At 48.4% G+C, this 25,001-nt stretch overlaps 1 protein-coding gene across 1 annotated transcript in view; it reads right to left on the minus strand.

Moving 5' to 3' along the window:
• Positions 1-5,586: 5,586 nt before the first annotated feature.
• LOC128057765 (phospholipid-transporting ATPase IB) overlaps positions 5,587-25,001 on the minus strand; it is a 402,538-nt gene continuing 383,123 nt past the window's right edge. The window contains exons 35-36 of the mRNA XM_052650261.1: positions 10,511-10,602; positions 5,587-5,684 (exon numbers count right to left, since the gene is read on the minus strand). Coding sequence (XP_052506221.1) covers positions 5,587-5,684; positions 10,511-10,602 — 190 coding nt within the window. The remainder of the gene's footprint in view (positions 5,685-10,510; positions 10,603-25,001) is intronic.

The following is a 25,001-nucleotide window of genomic DNA, read 5'->3' on the forward strand; positions in this document are numbered from 1 at the left end:
GCTGTCAGCTCGGGAGGCAGAGCATGCGTGTGTGTGGATGTGTGTGTGTGTGTGTGTGTGTGTGTAGTCTGTAGCTGCTGACAAAACCTCTGTGTAATAGGCCAAAGTCCCTATGGCAGGAGCTGCTTATTAGTGAGAAAGAAATTCACAAATACAGCCAGGTCCAATCATTTACTTTAACAAAAGATTTATTTGAAACAGGTTTGTGCAGACATACACCAGTCAACAGGATTGATCAAAGCCATGTATCACTACATTTTCCAACCCCCCTCCCCAAAATACCAGTAAATGCCCTTCATTTGTATTCACTCCATGAGGAACCCCTGGCTCCCCTGTTCTGGCTAAAGACTGCTGTAATTTAACAACCAGAGGACGTTAATAGGACATGAGGACGATAGTAAGACTTCTAGAGGGGGAGGACAGGACCCCTATACTCCAGAGAAGAGCTGCCCACTCTGCTGGGAGCCAATTAAGCGAGCTGCCCCCTCCCCACGCCCCCTTCCCTCTGCATAACCAGATGAAATCTCCCAGCCAAACGCCATCTCAGCGGTGGCAGCACAGACGTGACAACAGAAAGGAGAACATGTGGCTTTGCCCAAGTGAAGGAGACACTGCAGGGTGGCACGTTCAGATTGCAGCTGGAAGGGTGACCCGTCGGGGCTGCAGGCCCTGGGGGCTGGGGATTGGGCGGGCAGCCCAACACACCTCCCAGCTCAGCCACCCGGGAGTGGGCAGGTGGAGTAAGAGCGACTGGACTTGGGTTGACGTTATTAATGGAAAACTGCGAACGCATTCCCCTGTGGGGAGGAGGGAGGCCCTGAGACAGGGCAGGTTGTCTTTCTGTTCTGTACCTGGCGTCTCCTGCTCTGCCTGTAGCTGCATGCCCAGCCACCTCAGGACCCCGGCCGGCTCCAGTCCCTCGGAAGGAAGTGGGTTCACATCCTGACCCTCAGGCGGCCCCCCTCCTGCTGGCCCTTTCTCCACAATGTCAGGCTGGCCTGTGAGAGGCTCTTGAGAAGGCTCTCTTGACCCTGGGTTTCCCCGGGCAGGGTTATTTGGATAGCGCCAGTCTTTCCACTTGCTTCTTCCTCTTCCGTCATAAATCAAAGCCACCTGACACTTTGTTCCTGGCTTTTAAAATGCACAGGTCTCCTTTCTGTGGCCAGGTCAGGAGAAATGCCGATGGGCTAATCTCGGGAGTGTGTTTTTCTTGGTCTGCTGCCTGGGAGTAGATATCACTAAGGCAACTTAGGCGAGAGATTGTCACTTGAAAACGAGCCGGCCTGGGTGTCAGAAGAATTGCTCCCTTGTCTCCTTCCGGCCCCCCCACCCCCCACCCCCAGTCAGGGGGGCAGAGGGGCTCTAGTGGGTGACAGGTATGGGTTCTACGTGGTGTGGGGACATGGGGGCACGTGCTCCTCCTCCACTGCCACTTGTTTCACGGTTCCAGCCACGTGGAGCTGATGTGAGCTCCCAGGGCTTTCTTCCCACCGAAAGGATTCCCACGTACCTCACTGAGACCCAACAAACCAGAAGCCCTTTAAAACAGCCGGAGCTGGAGGTCTGGCATTAAATGAAGCTCTTGTAAAAGAGAGTGGAGGCATGTGCTGCTGGGCACTGGAGGATGCAAGAAAACTCAGTGACGAGTCCGACACGTCGAGCATCATGGGTCTCTTCCTTTTGGGGACACTTGTTAATTTGTCATCACGTGGGATCTCAGGTCCTGACCTCTAAGGCCCACTGGAAAATCTTCTAACTGTCCTCTTAGTTCTTCAGGATGGAAAGATGGCTAATATGAGGCAAAATAATTTTCCCCCAAGACTTACAGAGACCAAGAATAGACTTTTAAAGCCATAAAGCCTCTGCTGTATGGCTCTGTCTTTTTGGAAGGGATGCTTTATTTTCACTGTCTCCATCACTCATATATTTTCTAATTTAAGCATCTGTGTGAAGAAACTGTTTAAGGAATATGATGGGGGGGTGGCATCCTTTAACTTGACCTGATAAACTCTCTTCTTTGCCACATTATTTCAGGCTCTGCTTAACCAGTTTCCCTGTTAAAATTCTTTATGGCTCCCAGGAGATAAAGGCTACATTTCAAATGCTGAGCCTAAATCACACTTGAATTACTTGGGGACAGTGACCCTGGGCAGTAATTCAAACCCTGGCTGAAACATGTGTAGTTCTTTCACATGTTCAAGACTAAAGACCACCTTATCTTAGAGCAGAGCTTTGAAAACATTCTATTCAACCTGTGGTCCAGGATGTAAATCTCTAGGAGTGGGACTATGATAGAAAATTCTCTTCTTTATGGCTCAAAAAGATAAAGGGTCATTGTTACAACAATGAGATGATAGACTACAGCTTTCTTTAAAGAACATTCAACTGTATAGTTGATAATATTATGTCCATATGCATTTTCAGACATTAGTTACTTATACTCACTTTTTTATGACTCATGGTTTCTGGACAAGTGAATACAGATTGTCACTGCCAGCTTCCTACAGCAAGACTAAAGCTTTGTCAGGGGAAAGCAAAGACCAGCTGAGCTCTCAGCTGTGGTCCACCAAAGCCCAGGCTTGTGTGTTAGGTCTCACAAGGCATAGCATCTTCTTCAAAGCACGGGGTGGGGGGGGGCGGGAGGGGGGGCGGTGGTGGTGGTGGGGTGTGTGTGTGTGTGTGTTGGGAGATGGGAGACTGTAACACTGGTCAAGAAGTCTGGAATATTCTGCCTAGAGACAGACTAGAGCCATCAGTGACACCCCAAAATTATGACGAAGCCCCCAGACTGGTGATCACAGGCTAATCTCAACACCTCAGAAGAAATGGCTGATTTCTTCTGCTCTTTCATCTTCTCCTCTCAAGAGTTCAGGCACCCACCCACGCTCACTGGTGCAGAGCTGAGAGCTGGGGAGGCTGCTCTCTTCCTTCTGCAGAGGCAGCTGGCACTGAGCAAAGGGTCAAATGAGCATCAGCAGCCTGGGTACCAGACAAGCCCAGCGCTGGGCTCGAGGGGGTCTGCCATTTTAGCCCAATCGAATGTCAGGCCCTGCAGTGCCGACCTGCCAGCCTGTGTCACGTTCCGTGTGGCAGAGTGACAAGTCCCAGGTGGCATCTCCACGGAGCTGACAGCGAGCGGCTTAGTCGGCCCACCCTGCTCCCAGAGGAGGGCTTGTGTGTGACACTCTGACCTCAATTTAAAGATAGGACAAACAACACAGCCCGAGTCGCCCCAGCTGAATGTCATGCATCTCACAGTGACAGCTGCTCCTCCCGGACACCCAGTTTAGTCATTTGGCTACAAGATAGCTTAACCGTGGGAGAGAATAAATAGAAAGGCATCTCTCTAGCGCTTCCTTCTCTGTGCATCTTTCATGACTGCAAAGGCTGTTTAGCCTTCTCAAGAGAGCTGGAAAATATACTTCAATCTCAGAAAACTTGGAACTGTATTTCAATGTGAAAAATCAAAATCATAAAGCCCTAAACAAGCACATGCTGTAATTCACAAATCTGATTCAGAAGGCTTCAAGTTCAAGAGCCAGCCAAGTGTTTGACAATAGAGTTGAGTTTGAATTCCCTTTTCCAACCACGCTTAGTTCCCAGATGAAACCAAATCATCCTGGGTGCCTAGCGCAGCTCAATCCAAAGGTTCATTTCTCCTCTGTACTTAGGATTTCCTCCTTCTGTATGTGAAGGTGGGGCATCTGTCTGGCTTTGTGTGTTAATTACAGGCACGTATTTTGTTGTGATTCCTGCTCAAGGGTCCTCAACGCCCCCCTCTCGCTGGTTGCCCTAGTGTTTAAAATGCCTCAGACCTTGGGGAGGGAGGAGGGGCAATTTTCCTAACCTTGCCTGTTTGCTGTGCTGTTCTGCTTGCCCCGGAGCCCTCTCTGGGCTCTCATCTCCTCTCATTTTCTGTAAGCCAGGCAGATCATACCCTAAATGATCTCAATGCCCAATCAGACGCAGATGCTCCGAGAAGAAGGCAAGGAAGCAAAATGCCCCATTGTTTTATTTCGTAATTTAGCATGGTCCTCCCCAGGGGAACTGTGTCGTTTTAACCAGCAACAGCTGCCCAGAAGTATTGATGTTACACCATCCAAATAGCTGGTTTGGCAACAAAGCTGCAAGCAGGGGACATGCCTCCAGGCTGGTTCCAGGTGGTGCCTTCCCTCCTGAAGGCACCTGGGTTTTGTCCTGTTCAGAACTTGGACAAACACGTGGCCACCCACCACCCACCACCCACCCCCCCGTGTTGGAATCAGGGACCCTTCTGTTCAGACAGCTGCTTGCATCTGACATGGGCTGGATAGGAAGGGAAATCTGTCCAGGTAAGAAAAGCTGCTTGCTTGAAACGTCTGGAGCTCTGTTCAATTAAAACTGCAGGCCTGTGGACACTGTAGGCTCATCATGACCACTGACTGGGCTTCGGGCTTGATTTCAGAATTCTACTGAGATTTGCAGGAAAAGCATCCTCCTTTGGTGTCTCTGCCGCCGCTCCCCTGCAGTGGCTGTCTTCCTCGGCATCCTCAGGGACCCTCACTGGGCTATTTATCCTCCCAGAGTCCTCAGCACCCTCAGGGACCCTCACTGGGCTATTTATCCTCCCAGAGTCTGAAGCGACCGGTGTGTTCCTTTGCTGCGGAGACATGCTGTAAATTTACTTGAAATCCAAAATGTGCTCTGAACTCCCAAGAGAACGAGTGTGGGTTCTAATTTAAGCAGGTGTCAAGGTCCAGGGGTCTGGAGGCCAGAAAATGAGGTTTGCAAGCCTGAGCAGGGCAGGCAGGGCTCCAGCAAGTCCACATCACCCTGACCTGCAGGCCTCCTTGCCACCAGAAAGAGGAAGATAAACACTTGGGATATATGCAAATTGCTGTTTCTTTAGATAGAGAAGAAGGGGGCTTTCTTGCATCCGTTTCTGAATCTGGGGGAGGAGGGAGGGTGAGGATCGGAGCCGGTGCCTGCAGCTGCCATGCACCAAGCGCAGGGCCAACCATGCAGCGGGACTGTTGTTGGGGTGCCCGGCCGGGAGGCACCGGGCAGGAGGGGGCAGGAGACTGTGCGGACCCCAGCGGGTCCGCCCTGCCGAGGCCATGACTGAGGTTCCAAAAGTTCTTCTCAGGTTTACCACCCAGATACCTATGTTTATGACTTCATTGCAATCACGATGATGATGCCAACTTCAAACCAACACATGGGACATCAAAGCCAGTGGGCTGTCCACCTCGAGGGAAGGTTCCGTGCAGCCTGCGGAACAAACCTGCGGGTATCCGACCCCCCAGCTGGGCTCCTCACGCAGCACGAAAGCCCGTCCCTGTTCTCTCAGAGCCACCCGGACGGATGTGTAAATACTGGGGAAACATAATGGTTTTAATTTCACACCTCACAGCGCACAGCTGAACGCTTAAACAAGAATTGGGCCGAGCATGGCGGACGAGCAGGGAGGGCGTGGGGCACCCCGGCGGTCTGGGTCCAGGGTCGCCAGGGCACAGAGCGAAGGAACGGGCTAAGGCCACAGGACGTGTTGCGGTGTTTTGGCTGCTGCCATGAGTCTCTTCTTGCGCTCCGGCAGGAGGCAGCGTCCTACTTCTTCCTGGATTTCTGCTTCGTGGTGTCGTAGGCGCGCACGATTTCCTCCTGAGTCACGGCTCCGTGTTCCTCCTGGGAGAAGGCGTACCCATCTGCAAGAGGAGCACAGGGGCCAGTGAGGAGGGGCGTCCAGAGCAGCTGCTATGGGGGGAGACACTGCGGCTCTGTAGCCTTGGATGGGGGTCCAGGGACCTGTGACCCCCGTGAAGGGGTGGGTGCTGACACGACTGGGCAGGGCTCAGAGGGGTGGCCTCCCATTTAGCGCAGCCTGTGAGGCATCATCTGTGGGTCACTGGGCCATGGCTGCACTTTCCCACCACCCATCAAGGGGAAAGGCAAGTCGTCCTGTGCGGGAAACATTCCAATGCGCCCTGAGCCGCAGGCCAGTCGGTAATTCATGCAGCCCTAAACGCACTAACAGGAAAGGCTGGCAGAGCGCACGTGGTGCTGGGAGCCTGCCTGGCTGATGTCGCACGGATCTGGACCAGCAATAAATTACAGTGAGTGTGTGTTCGTGTAAATAAAAAGATCACTAGATAAAGTTGAGGAGTTCAATGACTGGCCCAGTGGCTACATAAAGACTAGATTTTACAACCAGTACCAATAATGATTTTTTTTTGGGGGGGGGCCACAAAGCTTGTGAGATTTTAGTTCCTCACCCAGGGATCGAACCTGGGCCCTTGGCATTGACAGCCTGGAGTTCCTAACCACTGGATCCCCAGGGAGTTCCCAGTTCCAATGATGACGACAGCAGACAATTATTAAATGCTCTGCGTCTCAGGCATTGTTGTATGTATTATGCTAAGCACTCATGGCTTGCTTCCTCCTCCTCACAGCCCTAGGAGACAGGTGAGAGTTCTTCCCATGTCACAGGTGGGGAAACTGAGGCACAAGGTGGCAGAGCTGGGAGCCAAGCCTAGGCAGGGCCCACATTCCCCTGCAGCTCCCCTGTGTTTTTGGGACGGAGTTTGCATTCCCAGCTCGAGGCAGGACAGTCCTGCCTAACCAGTCATTCCCACTGGAGGGACATTTGCAAGACGCCCTCTCTGCTCACCGACCCTCCTGGGTCAGAGGTCTGGAAATGCCCCACAGCCAGATAAGACCTTCTGAGCAAAAGACAACCCAGGCCAGGGCCTGCCTCCCATCCACACCTGTTTATGACTTATCACTGGTGCTGTTATCTCATCACGTCCTTTAAAGGAGAACAAGAAATCAGGAGTTTTGCCTGTGTATCATACTGGATATCTTTTTTGTTTGCATTTTTATTTTATATTGAAGTATAGTTGATTCATAGCGTTGTGTTTTGGGTGGACAGCACAATGACTTAGTTATACATATGTTCAGTTCAGTTCAATTGCTCAGTCGTGTCCACCTCTTTGCTATCCCATGGGCTGCAGCACGCCAGGCCTCCCTGTCTATCACCAACTCCCGGAGTTTACTCAAACCCATGTCCACTGAGTTGGTGATGCCATCCAACCATCTCATCCTCTGTCGACCCCTTCTTCTCCTGCCCTCAATCTTTCCCAGCATCAGTCTTTTCAAATGAGTCAGCTCTTTGCATCAGGTGGCCAAAGTATTGGAGTTTCAGCTTCAATATCAGTCCTTCCAATGAACACTCGGGACTGATCTCCTTTAGGACGGACTGGTTGGATCTCTTTGCTGTCCAAGGGGCTCTCAAGAGTCTTCTCCCAGTTAAAAAGCATCAGTTCTTTGGTTGTCAGCTTTCTTTATAGTCCAACTCTTATATCCATACATGACCACTGGAAAAACCACAGCCTTGACCTGACGGACCTTTGTTGGCAAAGTCATGTCTCTGCTTTTAAATATACATGTGTATCTATTCTTTAAGCTCTTTCCCCATTTAGGTTATTAGGGAGTATTGAGCAGAGTTCCCTGGGCTACACAGTAAGGTCTCTTGTTTGTCTGTTTTATATACAGTCGTGTGTACACGTCAGTCCCAGTCTCCTGTCCTATCCCTCCCCCCACCCCCATGCCATGAGTTCATTTGCTGTGATTCTGCTTCTGTTTTGTACAAGTTCATTTGTAGCCTTTTTTAGATTCTGCATGTAAGTGACATCCTGTGATATTTGTCTTTCTGTGTCTGACCTACTTCACTTAGTAGGTAAGTGCTCCTCCCACACCTGGGGAGGCAGGCAGCCACGGGGCTCTCCATCCTAAGCTGGCTGTCGCCCCGCCCCACCTTTACAGGGGATCTGGAGCCCAGGGCCGAGGCCCCAGGTGAGAAGGGCTGGCCAGTCCTTGCTTGGCCACAGAACTGGTGCCCTTTAAGGTTTCGGTCTCCTGGGTTTACTTTTCTGTAAAATAAATGGCCTGTACCAGATGAGGCCTTCACCGCGAGTCTTCCATGCGGGCGCCAGGACAGGCCCTCGGCTGGCAGTGCCCAGGCCACAGAGCCCTCTCCTGCAGGCAGACTGTTTCTATCCTTGGCGTCCCCAGCAGAGGCCTCCACTCCAGGCCAGGGACCAAGGAGCCTGACTTGACAATCAGCCCAGACAAAACAATTGCTAGCTGTGTTTTAATGTGTCTTCTCTGGGAGTGGATGGGCTGGAGTGAAGGGGACTTGCTGAGACGTACAAGTAAACATTGCCTGGGAATGTCCTGTAGGGAGGAGGACCTTAGCATCCGGAGTGGTCTACTCCCTGTTCCAGGGGAAGGGCCGCAGCCTTGTCTTTTATTTCTTGTTTTCTGTTCAGACCCGCCTGCGCCTGGAAAAATCAGCTGCAGTGCCCTCCCGGGCTCCTGTTTCCACTCACAAGCACAGGACTGTCAGGTGGGGTAGCTCGGCCCCTCGCAGGTGGGGAGGGTTTCCAGGGAAGCTTCTGGTCGACAGCAGAGCTATTCTCCTGGAGGCCCCTCCACCGGCTCCCCCGGGGGCATCCACCAGGAGGTTCTCAGCCTCAAGTGAGGCTAAGTGGACTTGCAAGAAAGAAAGGATGGTGGTCCTGGGGACAAGGGTGCTCTGTGATTCAGATAAACATTTTCGTCTTGGAAACCAGGCCTGGGAGGGGTTAGACCAGAACCACCAGAACAGTAATCACCCAGCCAGACTCCGCTTGTCCAGCCTGACAAAGATTCCCCATCACTCACAGCTCCTGCCAGATGAACAGGTAACTTGCCATCTGCATTCAAACGGGGAAGGGGGGAGCTCTGGCTCTTAGCATTTCCCACCATCATTCATCTCCAGGAAGTCCTGAGAGCCGGGAAGGAATGCTGGGGGCCTGGAGAACACACTTGACGGCTGGTGCATCCGCTTCCTCGATGCTCAGCCATGGCCGGGACCCAAGGACCGTTCGGGTAGGTGGGAGGGCAGACGCACTGCTTAGCTGTTTCGTCTTCTTCTGGTAGAACATTTGGGGAAGTCCATAAAATTGGGTCATTTTTCATTATTTTGGAATAAAACGTCCCTTAAGTAGCAGCATTCCTTCGACGCTGAGCTCTGATAACATCTTAGGGAAAGTAGCTGTTTCCTGTCTGGAAGAGTCCTCAGAGCAGTAGAATGTGGGAAGACCAGGGGGACAGTAAGGAGATCAGACCAGCCAGGGAACGCTGAGCTCAGGCTGCGGACACCGTGTACGTGCGGTCCCTGCGAGCTAGTGCTCCGGGACCTGGGCTCCCGGTTCCCTGGGAACACTGAGGCCGGAGGCTGCTCCTCATGCAAGATCGCCTTCTCTGGGGGTGGGTGAACACCCTGCTGTCCATCAGGGTCTTACTACTAGTTGCTGACTGTCTTTAAGACATGGTGTGATTTTAGCAGCTTGCTTAATATGTTTGTACTTGCTCATTAGAATTTGTGTGTGTGTGTGTGTCCTTCAAAATATGGAGAGTTCAGAAAACAATTCTTAGTTGTTTTAAGAGCCTTTCAGGTTGTTGCCAGACGCTTCTTGCATGGGTCCTCGTGTGGTCTTTGCTCTCTTCTCTGTTCTTTCTCTGGTTGGAGGCTAAACGGCACAAGCCCCGTGTTTATGGAGCCAGCGCTCCTATTCCTCGTGGGCTGTGCACCGACCATCATGTGGCCTCACAGACTGTGTAAGATGGACATCATTCCATTTTTTCTCCTCAGGTGAGAAAACAGATGTTCAAAGAAATATGTAAGGGGCTCAAACTTACTCAATTAGTGGCAGAAAAGTAATACCTAGCATTTATCAGAGTCCTTACTGTTAGGCTCTGTTCCAGGCACTCTGTACGCACAACCTCAGAGAATCATCCCAGTAACCCAGGTATGTTCTCATGTCCTCCCTGGTTTATAGAAACAGAGGCGTTAACTCACCTGAGATCACAGAGGGGCAGAGATGGATAGGACTGCAGGCAGCCCGGCTCCAAGGTGCGACCCCGAACCTGGGAGCCCACCACCCCACCTCCTCCAGACTCACCCTCTCAAGGATCAGAGGCCCTGGCTGGGCTCTGGAGCCCCAGGTGGTGCTGGATCAGTTACTGCACTGACCTGAGGCTTGGCCAGGTGTCCTGAGGCAGGTAAGCCCATCACCTCCCCGAGCTCCATTCCCGCTGAATCTCATGTCTCCCGCTCCCCTGGCCTCTGGCACATCCCCGTGGACCGCACTTGGCAGAAACCAGGCCGAGCCTCCACTTGCGGGGCCAGGGGAGGCAGGGGCTAATGATTGTCATTGCTTAGTTTGCCAAGAGCATGGGGCCATCCTTGGGGGGCACCAGGCAAAGGAAACATTACTTCCATCTTAGAAAGAATCTGACTGGGAGGCTAACCACATCTGAGTTTTAAATTTATGGACCATGTCATTCAGACACTTGACTGGATCCTAGGGAATTACCTGCCATCTGGCTGGCCCTGCCTGGGGCCAGGTACACCAATTCCACTTCCCCATGTGGGGCTCCAGCCTGGCTGTGGTCTCCCTCCATCCCCCCGTCCCAGGGGGCTACTCACGTGGCATGGACTGCTGGAGGGAGCTGCCCCGGAAGAGGGTGGGCGGCGTCTTCCTGCTCAGCCTCTTTAGCAGCCGGTCTCGCTCATTCATCCTGGGGGCACAGCGCACATGGTCAGTCTCCAGCCCTGCGGATACCTCCTGGAGGTGCTTGGAGGGCAACTTCAGGTCGTAAGATGAAACAGACCAGGAAGAAGCTGCCCCATCCAGAAGAACGCCCCATCTCACCAGCGCCCGTCTGTTCACACAGATGCTACCTGCTGCTGTTCGACTCCTTGAACTGGGTCCTCTGAAAGCCGCCCTGTGTCCAGCTCACCCTGTGCAGGACGCCTTGGAGCCCCACCCGCCTCACACCTGAGGGGACCAGAGCTGTGGTTCTGGTGAATGAAAACCCTCCATCCCTGCCAGGCCTGGATCCTCCCCCGGTACCCTGGGGACCCGGCAGGAAATGGTTTCTTTCTGCAGAACCTGATGCTTCTTTAGAACCACGGTGAACACCAAGGTGCATTTTCTTTGAAGATACAAGGATTAGGAGTTCTTCCTGCCTCTCCAGACATGATCCTCTCCAAGGCCGCCACTGCTGCGGGGAGACAGAGGTTCCCCCCAAGGACGGCTGGGCTTTATGCCTGCAGACCAAGGGAAAGGGTACTTGGGGTGGTACAGTGCCCTGACTTCCTCTTGTTGGGGGGACGTCACCGGGCTTTCCCCAAGAGACCACGGTGTACAGAGCTGCCCACACCATCTGTGACGGCCGGACTGGGCCCCTCCAGACTGCGCCTGTGGGAGCCCCAACCCTTCAGGATGCCAGGATGGGGCTGGACTGGACAGGGGGCTTTTAAAGAGCTGATTAAGTTCAAATGGGTTCCCTGGTGGCTCAGACGGTAAAGAAAACATCTGTAATGCAGGAGATCTGGGTTCACTCCCTGGGTTGGGAAGATCCGCAGAAGAGAATAGCTACCCACTCTAGTATTCTTGCCTGGAGAATCCCATGGACAGAAGAGCCTGGCGGCCTACAGTCCACAGGGTTGCAAAGAGTTGGACACGACTGAGCAACTAGTGTTAAGTTCAAATGGAGTCGTTGGGTCAACCCTAATCCAATCTGACAGGGTCCTTATGAGGAGCGGCGATTAAGACACACACACACAGAGGGACGACCAAGTGAGGACACAGAGAGGAAACTGCCTTCACCTACAAGCAGAGGAGGCCACCCCCGGAGGAACCAGCCTGGTAGACACCTTGCTCTGGGACTTCTGACCTCCAGAACCGTGAGAAAACACTGCTGTTGTTTAAACCACCTGCTGAGTGGTACTTGCTATGGCAACGCACACAGCCCCCTCCCCGACCCCCAATCTGCTCTGCCCCGCTTCCCACGATGGCAGCTGTGGGAGAAGCCAGGGTTGCCTATGCTCCAGGCCTGAGCCCAGGGCCCACTTCATGCTCCCCCAAGGGCCTGTGCAGGGGGAGCAGGGCCCAGCTCCTCTCCACAGACCTACGAGCTGAAGTTCACTGTGCACCAAGACCGCAGTGCCTGATTATCTTGGTTGGAAGGAAGAGCCTCAGCCTGCCCACTTCGGGAAGACAGCCGATGAGAAGACGTGCTTCTCTCTCCCCTCACACTGCTTTTTCCTGCCGTCTCGTCTTTCCTTCCAGGGAAATGAACTGCCCTGGGCCCTCTGAACCACCACCCTGAGCCACAAGGCTGGGCAGATGCACCATCCACAGCTCCCAGACTCTCTGGGCATCACCAGGCACTGCGGTCTTCAAGCAGGTATGCTGATCATTGTGCTTGGTTATTCGTCAGCTTGACTTACTTCCACACACACATTCAGACACAGTCTCCACTTGCACTCTTGTACCAAGTCCTACAAGTGTTGGAAAAGCTCAAGACAGAAAGGGGTATAAGAATAATATTTACCACTTCCAGCATTCTGCTATCTATCTATGGTTTGAAAGTCACCTACTCATGAAGACTTAGGAAGAAAGGTGAAGAAAACACAATCAAATATTTACTTTGGTTAATTCTGCTTAATAAGAAGAAAAAAAAGGAGTACAGGTTACTCAGGAAAGAATAATTTAGGTCTAAAAAAGAGAACTCTTGACAAAATATTACAAACCAAAGTCAGCAGTATAATTAAAGGATTATATAACCTTACCAAGGGCTTTGCTTGTGGCTCAGTCAGTAAATAATCTGCCTGCAATGCAGGAGACCCAGGTTCAATCCCTGGGTCAGGAAGATCCCCTGGAGAAGGACATGGCAACCCACTCCAGTATTCTTGCCTGGGAAATTCCATGGACAGAGGATCCTGGCTGGCTCCTGCCCATGGGGTCTCAAGAGTTGGAAACAACTTAGTGATTAGCTACCATCAACAACCTCACCAAATGGGATTTATCCCCGAATGCAAAGGTGGTACAACATACAAAAATCAATCAATATAATACACCACATTGACAGAATGAAAGGACAGTATCAATGATCTCCTAAATTCACACAGAAAAATCATTTGACAAAGTCCAGTGCCCTTTCATAATAAAAATACTCAGCAAACTAAGACAAGAAGGGAAATTCCTCAACAGAGCATTTATGAAAAACCCACAATTGACATCATACTCTGTCATGAAACACATCTCTCTTATGATCAGGAACAAGACAAAGCTGTGTGGTTTTACCACTTCTATTCAGCAAATTTACTGGATGTTCTAACCAAAGCAGTTAGGTAAGATTCCAACAACTTTTTTTTTTAGTAGAAATGGAAAAAATTATCCTAAGATTCAAGTAGTCAAAATGATCTTGAAAAGAGAACAACAGAATTATTGGACTCATACTTCCTGATTTCAAGATTTACTATAAAACCATAAGTGAAAGTGAGTCACTCAGTCGTGCCCAACACTTTGCGACCCCATGGATTAAATAGTCCATGGAAATCTCCAGGCCAGAACACTGGAGTGGGTAGCTGTTCCCTTCTCCAGGGAATTTTCCCAACCCAGGGAACGAACCCAGGTCTCCCGCATTGCAGGTGGATTCTTTACCAGCTGACCACAAAGGAAGTCCAAGAATACTGGAGTGGGTAGCCTGTCCCTTCTCCAGTGGATCTTCCTGACCCAGGAACTGAACTGTGGTCTCCTGCATTGCAGGCAGATTTTTTACCAACTCAACCACCAGGAAGTCCTGAAATTTACAGACATATAAGTCAGTGTAGTGTAGTTAAGAGCCTCGTAGTAAACTTGTACATCTATGGTTGGCTGACTTTTGCCCAAGGTACCAAGACCACTCATGAGGAGAAAAAAGTCTCTTCAGCAAATGGGTCTGGAGTAACTGAGGTTGAGCTCTAGCCTGCAATCACAGGCAAAAAGTAGCTCGGAATGGGCCAAAGACCAAATGTAAGGGCTGTGCTTGTTGTTCGGTCACCCAGTCATGTCTGACTCTTTGTGACCCCATGCACTGCAGCACACCAGGCCTCCCTGCCACTGTAAGAGCCAAAACTACATAAATCTTATATGGATAAAAATAAAAAGATTTTTATATATCTATATAGAACTATATAAATATTTATGACCTTAGATATGGCAGTTTCTTAGCTATGATACCCAAAGCATAGGCAACAACAACAAATATAGATAAACTGGACTTCATCAAAATTAAAAGCTTTTCTGAATCAAAGACATTATTAAGAATGTGAACAATCCAATCAAAAAATAGGTCTTCTATATGTCTAAAAAATAGACATTTCTCCAGACAGATGGCTGAAAGATATGAAAAGATGGTCAACATCGTTATCAGGGAAATGCAAATCAAAACCACAAGGAGATTTCACTTCACAATGGTCAGAATGGCTATCATCAAAAAATCTACGAACAATAAATGCTGGAGATGGTGTAGAGAAAAAGAAACACTTCTACCCTGTCAGTGGGAATATAAATTGGTACAATATACATGAGTACAACTATTACAGAGACCAGTATGGGGGTTCCTTACAAAACTAAATATAGAATGACCATGTGATCCTTAAATTCCACTGCTAGGCATATATCCAAAGAAAAACATAATTCAAAATGATATATGCACTCCAGTGTTCACTGTAGCACTATTTACAATAACCAGGACACGGAAGCAACCTAAGTGTCCATAGACAGAGGATGGATAAAGAAGACATGGTACATACATATATACTGGAATCAGTAATTCAGTCGCTCAGCTGTGTCCGACTCTTTGTGACCCCATGGACTGCGCACACCAGGCCTCACTGTCCATCACCAACTCCCGGAGTTTACTCAAACTCAAGTCCATTGAGTCAGTGATGCCACCCAACCATCTCATCCTCTGTGTCCCTTCTCCTCCTGCCTTCAATCTTTCCCAGCATCAGGGTCTTTTCCAATGAGTCAGTTCTTCATATCAGGTGGCCAAAGTATTGGAGCTTCAGCTTCAGCATTAGTCCTTCCGATGAATATTCAGGATTGATTTCCTTTACGATGGACTGGTTGGATCTCCTTGCAGTCCAAGGGACTCTCAAGAGTCTTCTCCAATACCACAGTTCAAAAGCATCACTTCTTAGGTGCTCAGCTTTCTTTATAGTCCAACTCTCACATCCATACATGACTACTGGAAAAACCACAGCTTTGACTAGATGGACCTTTGTTGGCAAAGTAATAACTCTCCTTTTTAATATGCTGTCTAGCTTGGTCATAACTTTTCTTCCAAGGATCAAATGTCTTTTAATTTCATGGCTGCAGTCACCATCTGCAGTGATTTTGGAGCCCCCCCAAATAAAGTCTGTCACTGTTTCCATTGTTTCCCCATCTATTTGCCATGAAGTGATGGGACTGGATGCCATGATCTTAGTTTTCTGAATGTTGAACTTTAAGCCAACTTTTTCACTCTCCTCTTTCACTTTCATCAAGAGGCTCTTTAGTTTTTTGCTTTCTGTATTAAAGGTGGTGTCATCTGTGTATCTGAGGTTATTGATATTTCTCCCGGCAATCTTGATTCCAGCTTATGCTTCATCCAGACTGGCATTTCTCATGATGTACTCTGCATATAAGTTAAATAGGCAGGTTGACAATATACAGCCTTGACATGCTCCTTTCCCAATTTAGACCCAGTCTTTTGTTCCATGTCCAGTTCTAACTGTTGCTTCCTGACCTGCATACAGATTTCTCAGGAGGCAGGTAAGGTGTCTGGTATTCCCATCTCTTTCAGAATTTTCCACAGTTTGTTGTGATTCACACAGTCAGAGGCTTTGTATAGTCAATAAAGTAGAAGTAGATCTTTTTCTGGAACTCTCTCGCTTTTTTGATGGTCCAACAGATGCTGGCAATTTGATCTCAGGTTCCTCTGCCTTTTCTAAAACCAGCTTGAACATCTGGAAGTTCACAGCTCACATACTGTTGAAGCCAGGCTTGGATAATTTTGAGCATTACTTTGCTATTATGTGAGATGAGTGCAATTGTGAGGTAGTTTGAGCATTCTTTGGCATTGCCTTTCTTTGGGATTGGAATGAAAACTAACATTTTCCAGTCCTGTGGCCACTGCTGAGTTTTCCAAATTTGCTGGCATATTGAGTGCAGCATTTTCACAGCATCATCTTCAAGGATTTGAAACAGCTCAACTGGAATTCCGTCACCTCTACTAGTTTTGTTCATAGTGATGCTTTCTAAGGCCCACTTGACTTCACATTCCAGGATGTCTGGCTCTAGGTGAGTGATCACACCATCGTGATTATCTGGGTCATGAAGATCTTTTTTGTATAGTTCTTCTGTGTATTCTTGCCACTTCTTCTTAATATCCTCTGCTTCTGTTAGGTCCATACCATTTCTCTCCTTTATTGAGCCCATCTTTGCATGAAATGTTCCCTTGGTATCTCTAATTTTCTTGAAGAGATCTCTAGTCTTTCCCATTCTGTTGTTTTCCTCTATTTTTTTGCACTGATCACTGAGGAAGGCTTTCTTATCTCTCCTTGCTAGTCTTTGCAACTCTGCATTCAAGTGGGTATCTTTCCTTTTCTCCTTTGCCTTTCGCTTCTCTTCTTTTCACAGCTATTTGTAAGGCCTCTTCAGACAACCATTTTGCCTTTTTGCATTTCTTTCTCTTGGGGATGGTCTTGATCACTGCCTCCTGTACAATGTCAGGAACCTCTGACCATAGATCTCCAGGCGCTCTATAAGATCTAATTCCTTGAATCTATTTCTCACATCCACTGTATAATTGTAAGGGATTTGATTTAGGTCATACCTGAATGGTCTAGTGGTTTTCCCTACATTCTTCAATTTCAGTATGAATTTGGCAATGAATTCATGATCTGAGCCACAGTCAGCTCCTGGTCTTGCTTTTGCTGACTGTATAGAGCTTCTCCATCTTTGGCTGCAAAGGATGTAATCAATCTGATTTTGGTATTGACCACTGGTGATGTCCATGTGTAGAGTCTTCTCTTCTGTTGTTGGAAGAGGGTGTTTTCTATGACAAGAGCATTCTTTTGTCAAAACTCTATTAGCCTTTGCCCTGCTTCATTCTGTACTCCAACGCCAAACTTGCCTGTTACTCCAGGTATTTCTTGACTTCCTACTTTTGCATTCCAGTCCCCTATAATGAAAAGGATATCTTTTTTGGGTGTTAATTCTAGAAGGTCTTGTAGGTCTTCATGGAACTGTTCAGTTTCTTTAGCATTACTGATCGGGGCATAGACTTGGATTACTGTGATACTGAATGGTTTGCCTTGGAAACGAACAGAGATCATTCTGTCATTTTTGAGATTGTATCCAAGTACTGCATTCCGGACTCTTGTTGACTATGATGGCTACTCCATTTCTTCTAAGGGATTCTTGCCCACAGTAGTAGATATAATGGTCATCTGAGTTAAATTTACCCATTCCAGTCCATTTTAGTTTGCTGATTCCTAAAATGTCATTGTTCACTCTTGCCATCTCGTATTTGATCACTTCCAATTTGCCTTGATTCATGGACATAACATTCCAGGTTCCTATGCAATATTCCTCTTTGCAGCATCAGACTTTGCTTCTATCACCAGTCATGTCCACAACTGGGTGTTGTTTTTGCTTTGGCTCCATCTCTTCATTCTTTCTAGAGTTATTTCTCCAGTGATCTCCAGTAGCATATTGGGCACCTACCGACCTGGGGAGTTCATCTTTCAGTGTCATAACTTTTTCCCTTTTCATACTGTTCATGGGGTTCTCAAGGCAAAGAATACTGAAGTGGTTTGTCATTCCCCTTGCCAGTGGACCACGTTTTGTCAGAACTCTCCACCATGACTCATCCATCTTGGGTGGCCCTACACAGCATAGGCTCATGGTTTCACTGAGTTAGACATGGCTGTGTCCATGTGATCAGATTGGTTAGTTTTCTGTGACTGTGGTTTTCAGTCTGTCTGCCCTCTGATGGAGAAGGATAAGAGGCTTACGGAAGCTTCCTGAAGGGAGAGACTGACTGAGGGGGGAAACTGGGTCTTGTTCTGATGGATGGGCCATGCTCAGTAAATCTTTAATCCAATTTTCTGTTGATGGGTGGAGCTCTATTCCCTCCCTGTTGTTTGACCTGAGGCCAAATTATGGTGGAGGTAATGAACATAATGGCAGTTCAGTTCAGTTCAGTTCAGTCGCTCAGTCCTGTTCGACTCTTTGTGACTCCATGAATCGCAGCACGCCAGGCCTCCCTGTCCATCACCAGCTCTCGGAGTTCACTCAAACTCGTGTCCATTGAGTCGGTGATGCCATCCAGCCATCTCATCCTCTGTCGTCCCCTTCTCCTCCTGCCCCCAATCCCTCCCAGCATCAGACTCTTTTCCAATGAGTCAACTCATCACATGAGGTGACCAAAGTATTGGAGTTTCAGCTTTAGCATCAGTCCTTCCAATGAACACCCAGGACTGATCTCCTTTAGAATGGACTGGTTGGATCTCCTTGCAGTCCAAGGGACTCTCAAGAATCTTCTCCAACACCACACTTCAAAAGCATCAATTCTTTGGCGCTCAGCTTTCTTCACAGTCCAACTCTCACATCCATGCATGACCACTGGAAAAACCATAGCCTTGACTAGACAACCTTTGTTGGCAAAGTAATGTCTCTGCTTTTTAATATGCTGTCTAGGTTGGTCATAAGTTTCCTTCCAAGGAGTAAGCATCTTTTAATTTCATGGCTGCAGTCACCATCTGCAGTGATTTTGGAGCCCCCCAAAATAAAGTCCAAAACAATGCCATTAGCAGCATAATGGACAGACCTGGAGATGATCACATCAACTGAGGTAAGTTAGACAAAGACAAATATCATATCACTTAGATGGGGAAACTAAAAACACTAATAAAAACGATACAAATGAGCTTAGTTTCAAAGCAGCCTCACAGATCTCAAAATCACACTTAAGATTAACAAAGGGGAAACTTGGGGGAAAGTGATAAATTAGGAGATTTGGATTAACATGTATACACTATTATATATCAAATAGATAACTAACAAGGACTCAAAGCTATACACTGAGCACAAAGTTATGACACTGAGTGTGTACACTCAGTGTTCTGTAATGATACACATATAAAGTGTATATATATAAATACATATATATAACTGGATCATGTTGCTGTTCACATGAAACTGATACAACATTGTAAATCAACTATACTCCAATGGAAATCTTTTTAAGAAAGTGAAAGGACAACCACAGAATGAAAGTATTTACAAATCGAGTATCTGGTAAGGGCCTAGTATCCAGAATGTATCAATAATCCCAACTCCACAGCAAAATGACAGACAAACCAAACCAAAAAGGGGCAAAGGATTTGGATACATTATGCGAAGAAGAAACACCATGGTCAATGAGCACATGAGAAGATACTCAACACCACTAGTCATTAGGGAAATGCAAATCAGAGCCACAAAGAAACAGCACCTAGCATCTACTAGGACAGCTATAAGAAAAACGAGAACAAACAATGACAAGTCTTGGAGAGGATGTGGAGAGATGAGAACATCAGCACATTGCTGGTGGGCCTGTAAAATGGTGCTGCCATGGTTCTTCAGGACCTTCAGTGTGGAACAGCTATCTCACCTAGCCATTCGACTCCTAGGTTACGTAACAGCCCAAAGAACCGAAAATGGACTCAGACCCTTGTACACCAATGTCTGCAGCCGCATTATTCATAATAACAGTCCAGATAGATACCTATCAATTGCTGTGTGGATAAACCACGTGTGGTCTAGCCATACAGTTGAATATTATTCAGCCACAAAAAGGAACAAAGTACTGACACGGGCACAACATGGAAGAACCTTGAACACCTTATGGCGAGTGAAAGGCGCCAACCCAGTAGGCCACGTCTCATCTGGTTTCATTTACATGAAGTGTCTGGAACAGGCAACTACATGGAGACAGAAGAATGGGCGGGGACTGCAGCGGGCAGCTGGGGGGAGGTGGGGAGGGGAGGGGAGTGGGGAGTGTCCGCTGAAAGCATCTGAGGTTTCCGTCTGGGGAGATGCAAATGTTCTGGAACTAAACAGGGGTGATGGCTGCACAGCAGGTGAATGTAGTAAATGCCACCGAACTGTACACTTAGAATGGTAACTCTCATATACAGGGTAAACAAGGGCTTATACTGGACTATAGTCAGTATCCTGTGATAAACCACAATGGAAACGCCACTGAACTGTACACTTAGAATGGTAACTCTCATATACAGAGTAAACAAGGGCTTATATTGAACTATAGTCAGTATCCTGTAATAAACCACAATGGAAAAGAATATGAAAAAATACATATGTATAACTGACTCATTTTGCTGTACAGCAGAAATTAATACAACATTGTAAACCAACTCTACTTCAATAACATTAAAAAAAAATAAAACTAAATTTGAAAGGACAGGGACTGGCTTCTGAATGGAGCACAATTCCCTCTCCTCACCTGAAGGGTTGGTAATGATGTCCTCTTTATGGTTTATCTTCCCCACCGGGGTTGGGAGGGGGAGTGGAGTTGAGTGCTTGTTTGACCTTTGTCCACTGCAGCTTAGGCAGAGATACTGCCTGAGCTCTATCCCCGCTGTGGAAGGTGCAGGCAAACACCAGTGACGGTGGTGAAAGCCTGTCTCAGGCAGCCCCTCAGGCAGACTGCTGCGAAGCCGGCACATCCCGGGGGAGGTGGTTGGTGCGCTCGAGTCTCAAAGAGCAGCAGCAGAATGGAGCAGAGAGCTGGCAAGTGTTATTCGGGGGATAATAAACCTATACCCTCGTGTGTACCGGGAAGCTGCTCCTGCTAGAACCACACATGCATCACTGGTACAGAGCAGAGCATGGAGGGTACAGCAAGAACCATGAATCTGCTTTAGATCTTGTCAAAAGTTGACACTTTCCAACTGTGGGGCCGGAAAAGCAAGGAGATCAAACCAGTCAATCCTAAAGGAAATCAACCCTGAATATTCATTGGAAGGAAGGATGCTGAAGCTGAAGCTCTGGTACTTTGGCCACCTGATGGCAAAGAGCCAACTCATTGGAAAACACCCTGATGCTGGGAAAGATTGAAGGCAGGAGGAGAAGGGGATGACAGAGGATGAGATGGTTGGATGGCATCACTGATTCAATGGACATGAGTTTGAGCAAGCTCCAGGAGTTAGTGATGGACAGGGAAGCCTGGCATGCTGCAGTCCATGGGGACGCAAAGAGTTGAACACAACCAAGCGATTGAACAACAACAGAAGTTACAGCTGGTAGGAATCACAGCTGACACCACAAAGCAGCCAAAAAATCAGGTATTTTTAGAAACTTATTTTTAAATGACTGCAGGACTGTCTTCAAAACATAAATCTCATGGGTTCCTCAAGATAAAAGCTAATCCAAAGTCCCCTTACCTTCAGGTAGAGCCAAGCATCTACCCAGCTAGCTGTTGAAATTTGAACCCACTTTTAAAAGTCCCCAGGGAACGAAACTTCATGGCCTCAATTGGTAACTTATTTGGCTCATTATAATCTCAACATTAGGAAATGAGAAATTTTGAGCTCAATCATATTCCAGACTTACCCAGGCCTTTGTAGGAATAAAAAGTAAAAACCCTACCAAAACAACAACAACGAAAAAAACCCTCACCATAGTTAAATACACTTATGTAATGAGGGAAAATAGCAAGAATAAAACAAAACAGTATTTCCAGCCCAAGATTCTGTTAAGACAGGTGTTCTACGCTGGAGGTATGAGCCCTTCATAAACTCTATGGTGGTGGTGATGCCTTAAGTCACTCAGTCGTGCCCGACTCTTTGTGACACCATGAACTGTAGCCCACCAGGTTCCTCTGTCCATGGGATTCTCCAGGCAAGAATACTGGAATGGGTTGCCATTTCCTTCTCCAGGGCATCTTCCTGACCCAGGGATTGAACCCGGGTCTCCTGCATTGGCAGGTGGATTCTTTATCCACTGAGCCACCAGGGAAGCCCTCATAAACTCTATTAGATGGTGGTAAATTATTCTCCTCCTGGGTTGCCTTTGAGGCATTGGGGGTGGAGGGCCATATCAGAGAGGCTCTCCTGGCCCCTTATCCTATAGGAACCACAGAGAGCAGGCCGGGGAGGAGGCCTTGTGAGCAGAGACTCAGGAACACCAATGCAGCTCTGCGTGTTCCCCTGGAGGGCTCGTCCTCAGGCAGGGACCAAGTCCTCTGTCTTCTTTGCATTTTCACAGCGCCCACCCTGGCTGAGAACAGGGGACACAGTTACACACACAAAGCCACACTTGTGCTTGGCACTACCGTGGGTGTCTGCCCTGTGTCTCCATCACTGGACCTTGCATCCTGAGGCTCTGTGTCTGTCCACACTGCCCACCGCTGACCTCAGGACAGCAGGTGTCCCAACGCTAGCTGTGAAAATTCCTCTTTAATAAATTCTTCTTTTAAAATGCCAGAATAGAGAGCCTTCCTGGGGGTCTCGGTGGTAAAGAATTCGCCTGGCAGTGCAGGAGACATGGGTTCGATCCCTGGTCTGGGAAGATCCCACATGCCACGGGACAGCTGAGCTCATGCACCGCAACTACTGAGCCTGTGCTCTAGAGCCCTGGAGCTACTGAGTCCACGTAGCACAGTTCCTGCAGCCCTGGCCCCCTAGAGACTGTGCTCCACAACCAGAGAGGCCACCACAGTAAGAAGCCTGAGTGCCACGGCTAGAGAGCAGCCCACGCAGCAATCGAGACCCAGCACGCACAAAGACACACCAAAGTTAGAGAAGTGACGGAGTAGGGACACCATCCCACCTCTCTCTGAGAAGAGGAAAGCGGCCTCGACTACCCTGTGAGCGAGAATTAAAACAGCTCCGTGGCCTTTACAGAGACAGGACACTGTGTTTTGTCAAGAAAAGAATTCAGATGCAAGCAACAGCTGGAGGAGAGTCTGGCTGAGGACAGGACAGAGTTCAAGGTTAACTAACTTAATACAAATTCCATTCCCCAAATAAAAAGACTCCTCTCGTCCTCCCAGGTCTCAAGTCTCCTCTGACCATCAAAACTGGGGAGTGGAGGGAAGGAAGGCTTGTCTCAGCAGCGTCTGTTTTCTTCTCTTCTGCACAAGGCTTTGGACAGTACGGGTAAGGGGCGCATTCTGGGTGTCAGAAGACATCTCAGCCTTCTATAGTGTGGATTGGGTGATTTCTTTTCAAAAAGAAGAGTGTGACCAAGGAGTGGTAGTACCAAATTGTGTGGTGAACTTGACAGGGGAAACAGTGGATATGAAACCTCAAAAAAAAAAAGGGGGTTCTGATAGAGAACAGACCGTGGACACAGTGGGAGAGGGCGGGGCAAGTTGAGAGAGTAGCACTGAAACATACACGTTACATGTGCAAAATAGCTGGCGGGAAGCTGCGGCATCTCACAGGGGCTCAGCTCGGCTCCATGATGACCTAGAGGCGTGGGAGGGAAGTTTAACTGGAGGATACATATGTTCACTATGGCTGATTCACGTCGTTGTACAGTGGCAACCAACACAACATGGTCAAGCAATTATTCTCCAATTAAAAGTGAATTTTAAAAACTATTATACAATACCTCCTTGAAGTCAAAAAAAGACAAGCGAGGTCTGTCTGTTGACAACCAGCCTGGCTCAGGACACAGGTGGTGTGCGTGAGGTGACAGTGGTGATGGATAGAGCTGCCTGGGAAACTTTTAACAAAAGGAGGGGCAGGAGACATTGAAAAGATCCCACAGCAAATACAGATACATGTAAGTCCTCTTCCACCATGCCTGCTCATGGGGTGGGAATCTAAGTAAACAAGTGAAGTTAGGAGGAAAGCCAAAAAGAGATAGAAATGGGCAGCCAGCAACTACACTGTCCTTTACCTGAAACAGCAAATTAGGTAAAATTGGCAAAAATGCTTCTCCTGAAAATCAGTATTATCATATTCTGTCTACTTTTAAAACATTTAAAAGACTGTTAAAAACAAAATTCCCAGAGAAACTTCTGCCTCCAAGAGGATGGAACAGGTGCATTTTTCTCTCTTCTTCCTGTAAAGTACAACGGACAACCCTGGACATCACATGTCAGACAAACATATGAAGACTTGGGAAAAGTGGCGAGAAGGTGGAAGGCCAGCTGGGCACCTTGGGGCACGAGAAACCAGAGTCTCCTTTTGGCTCACAGATTCCAGACTTAGAGTGGAAGAGCCTGGGAATCCAGAAATGCCCAGGGGTGCAGACAGAAACACCCAGGAAGAAAGCCCTCTTGTCTTCTGCCAAAGAAGCAGGAAGGCTGCAGCCTCACAAGACAGAACACTCTTAGACTACAACCACTGTAACCCCACACTGCAGAAGCTGGGACTCTGCTCTCATCTGTGTCAGCAAAGACAAAGTGAGGCCTGGACTCCACCCTCAAGAGGCTGTGACAAGGTGTCCTAAAACCCTACTGTGTACGTGATGGAGGAGGCAAGGTAGGCACCTGTGGTTTTCATCCTTGCCAGCATCTGGCCCCCTGTGGTGTCAGCGGAGATGTTGGGAGATGCACAGGGGAAAATGGACTTCTGTCCTTCCTCTCCTCACTGGGGGTGGTACCAGAAAAGGGCTAATGGAGAATCAGGACTTTCATCCTTACCCAGTAGTGATGAGGAGGTACCTACCTCTGATCCCTCCCCACCTTTCCTGCAGTGTCACTGGAGACCAGGCAGAGAGCAGGAACTCTCATCTGCTCTCTGCTGGCAGCAACACAGACCAAGCTGGGGTCCGGGAGAACCTCTGCCTGGCTAGGGGGAACCTGCTATAAATCCAGAGTCACATAACACAACACCCAAATGTCCAGGTTTTATGTGAAAGGTTCTATACTGAGAACCAGGAAGGTCTGAAATTGAATGTAAAGAGATCAACAGATACCAATATTCAAGATGACAGAGATGGTGGAATAACCTGGCTAAGATTTTAAAGCAGCCACGATAAAAATGCTTCAGTGAGCAACTATGAACATGCTAAAAGCAAATGGAAAAAACAGAAGAAAGCCTCAGCAAAGATATAGAACATAGAAGAAGAACCAATTGGAAA

The sequence above is a fragment of the Budorcas taxicolor genome, chromosome 12 (genome assembly GCF_023091745.1).
Source record: "Budorcas taxicolor isolate Tak-1 chromosome 12, Takin1.1, whole genome shotgun sequence".
Classification (NCBI taxonomy): domain Eukaryota; kingdom Metazoa; phylum Chordata; class Mammalia; order Artiodactyla; family Bovidae; genus Budorcas; species Budorcas taxicolor.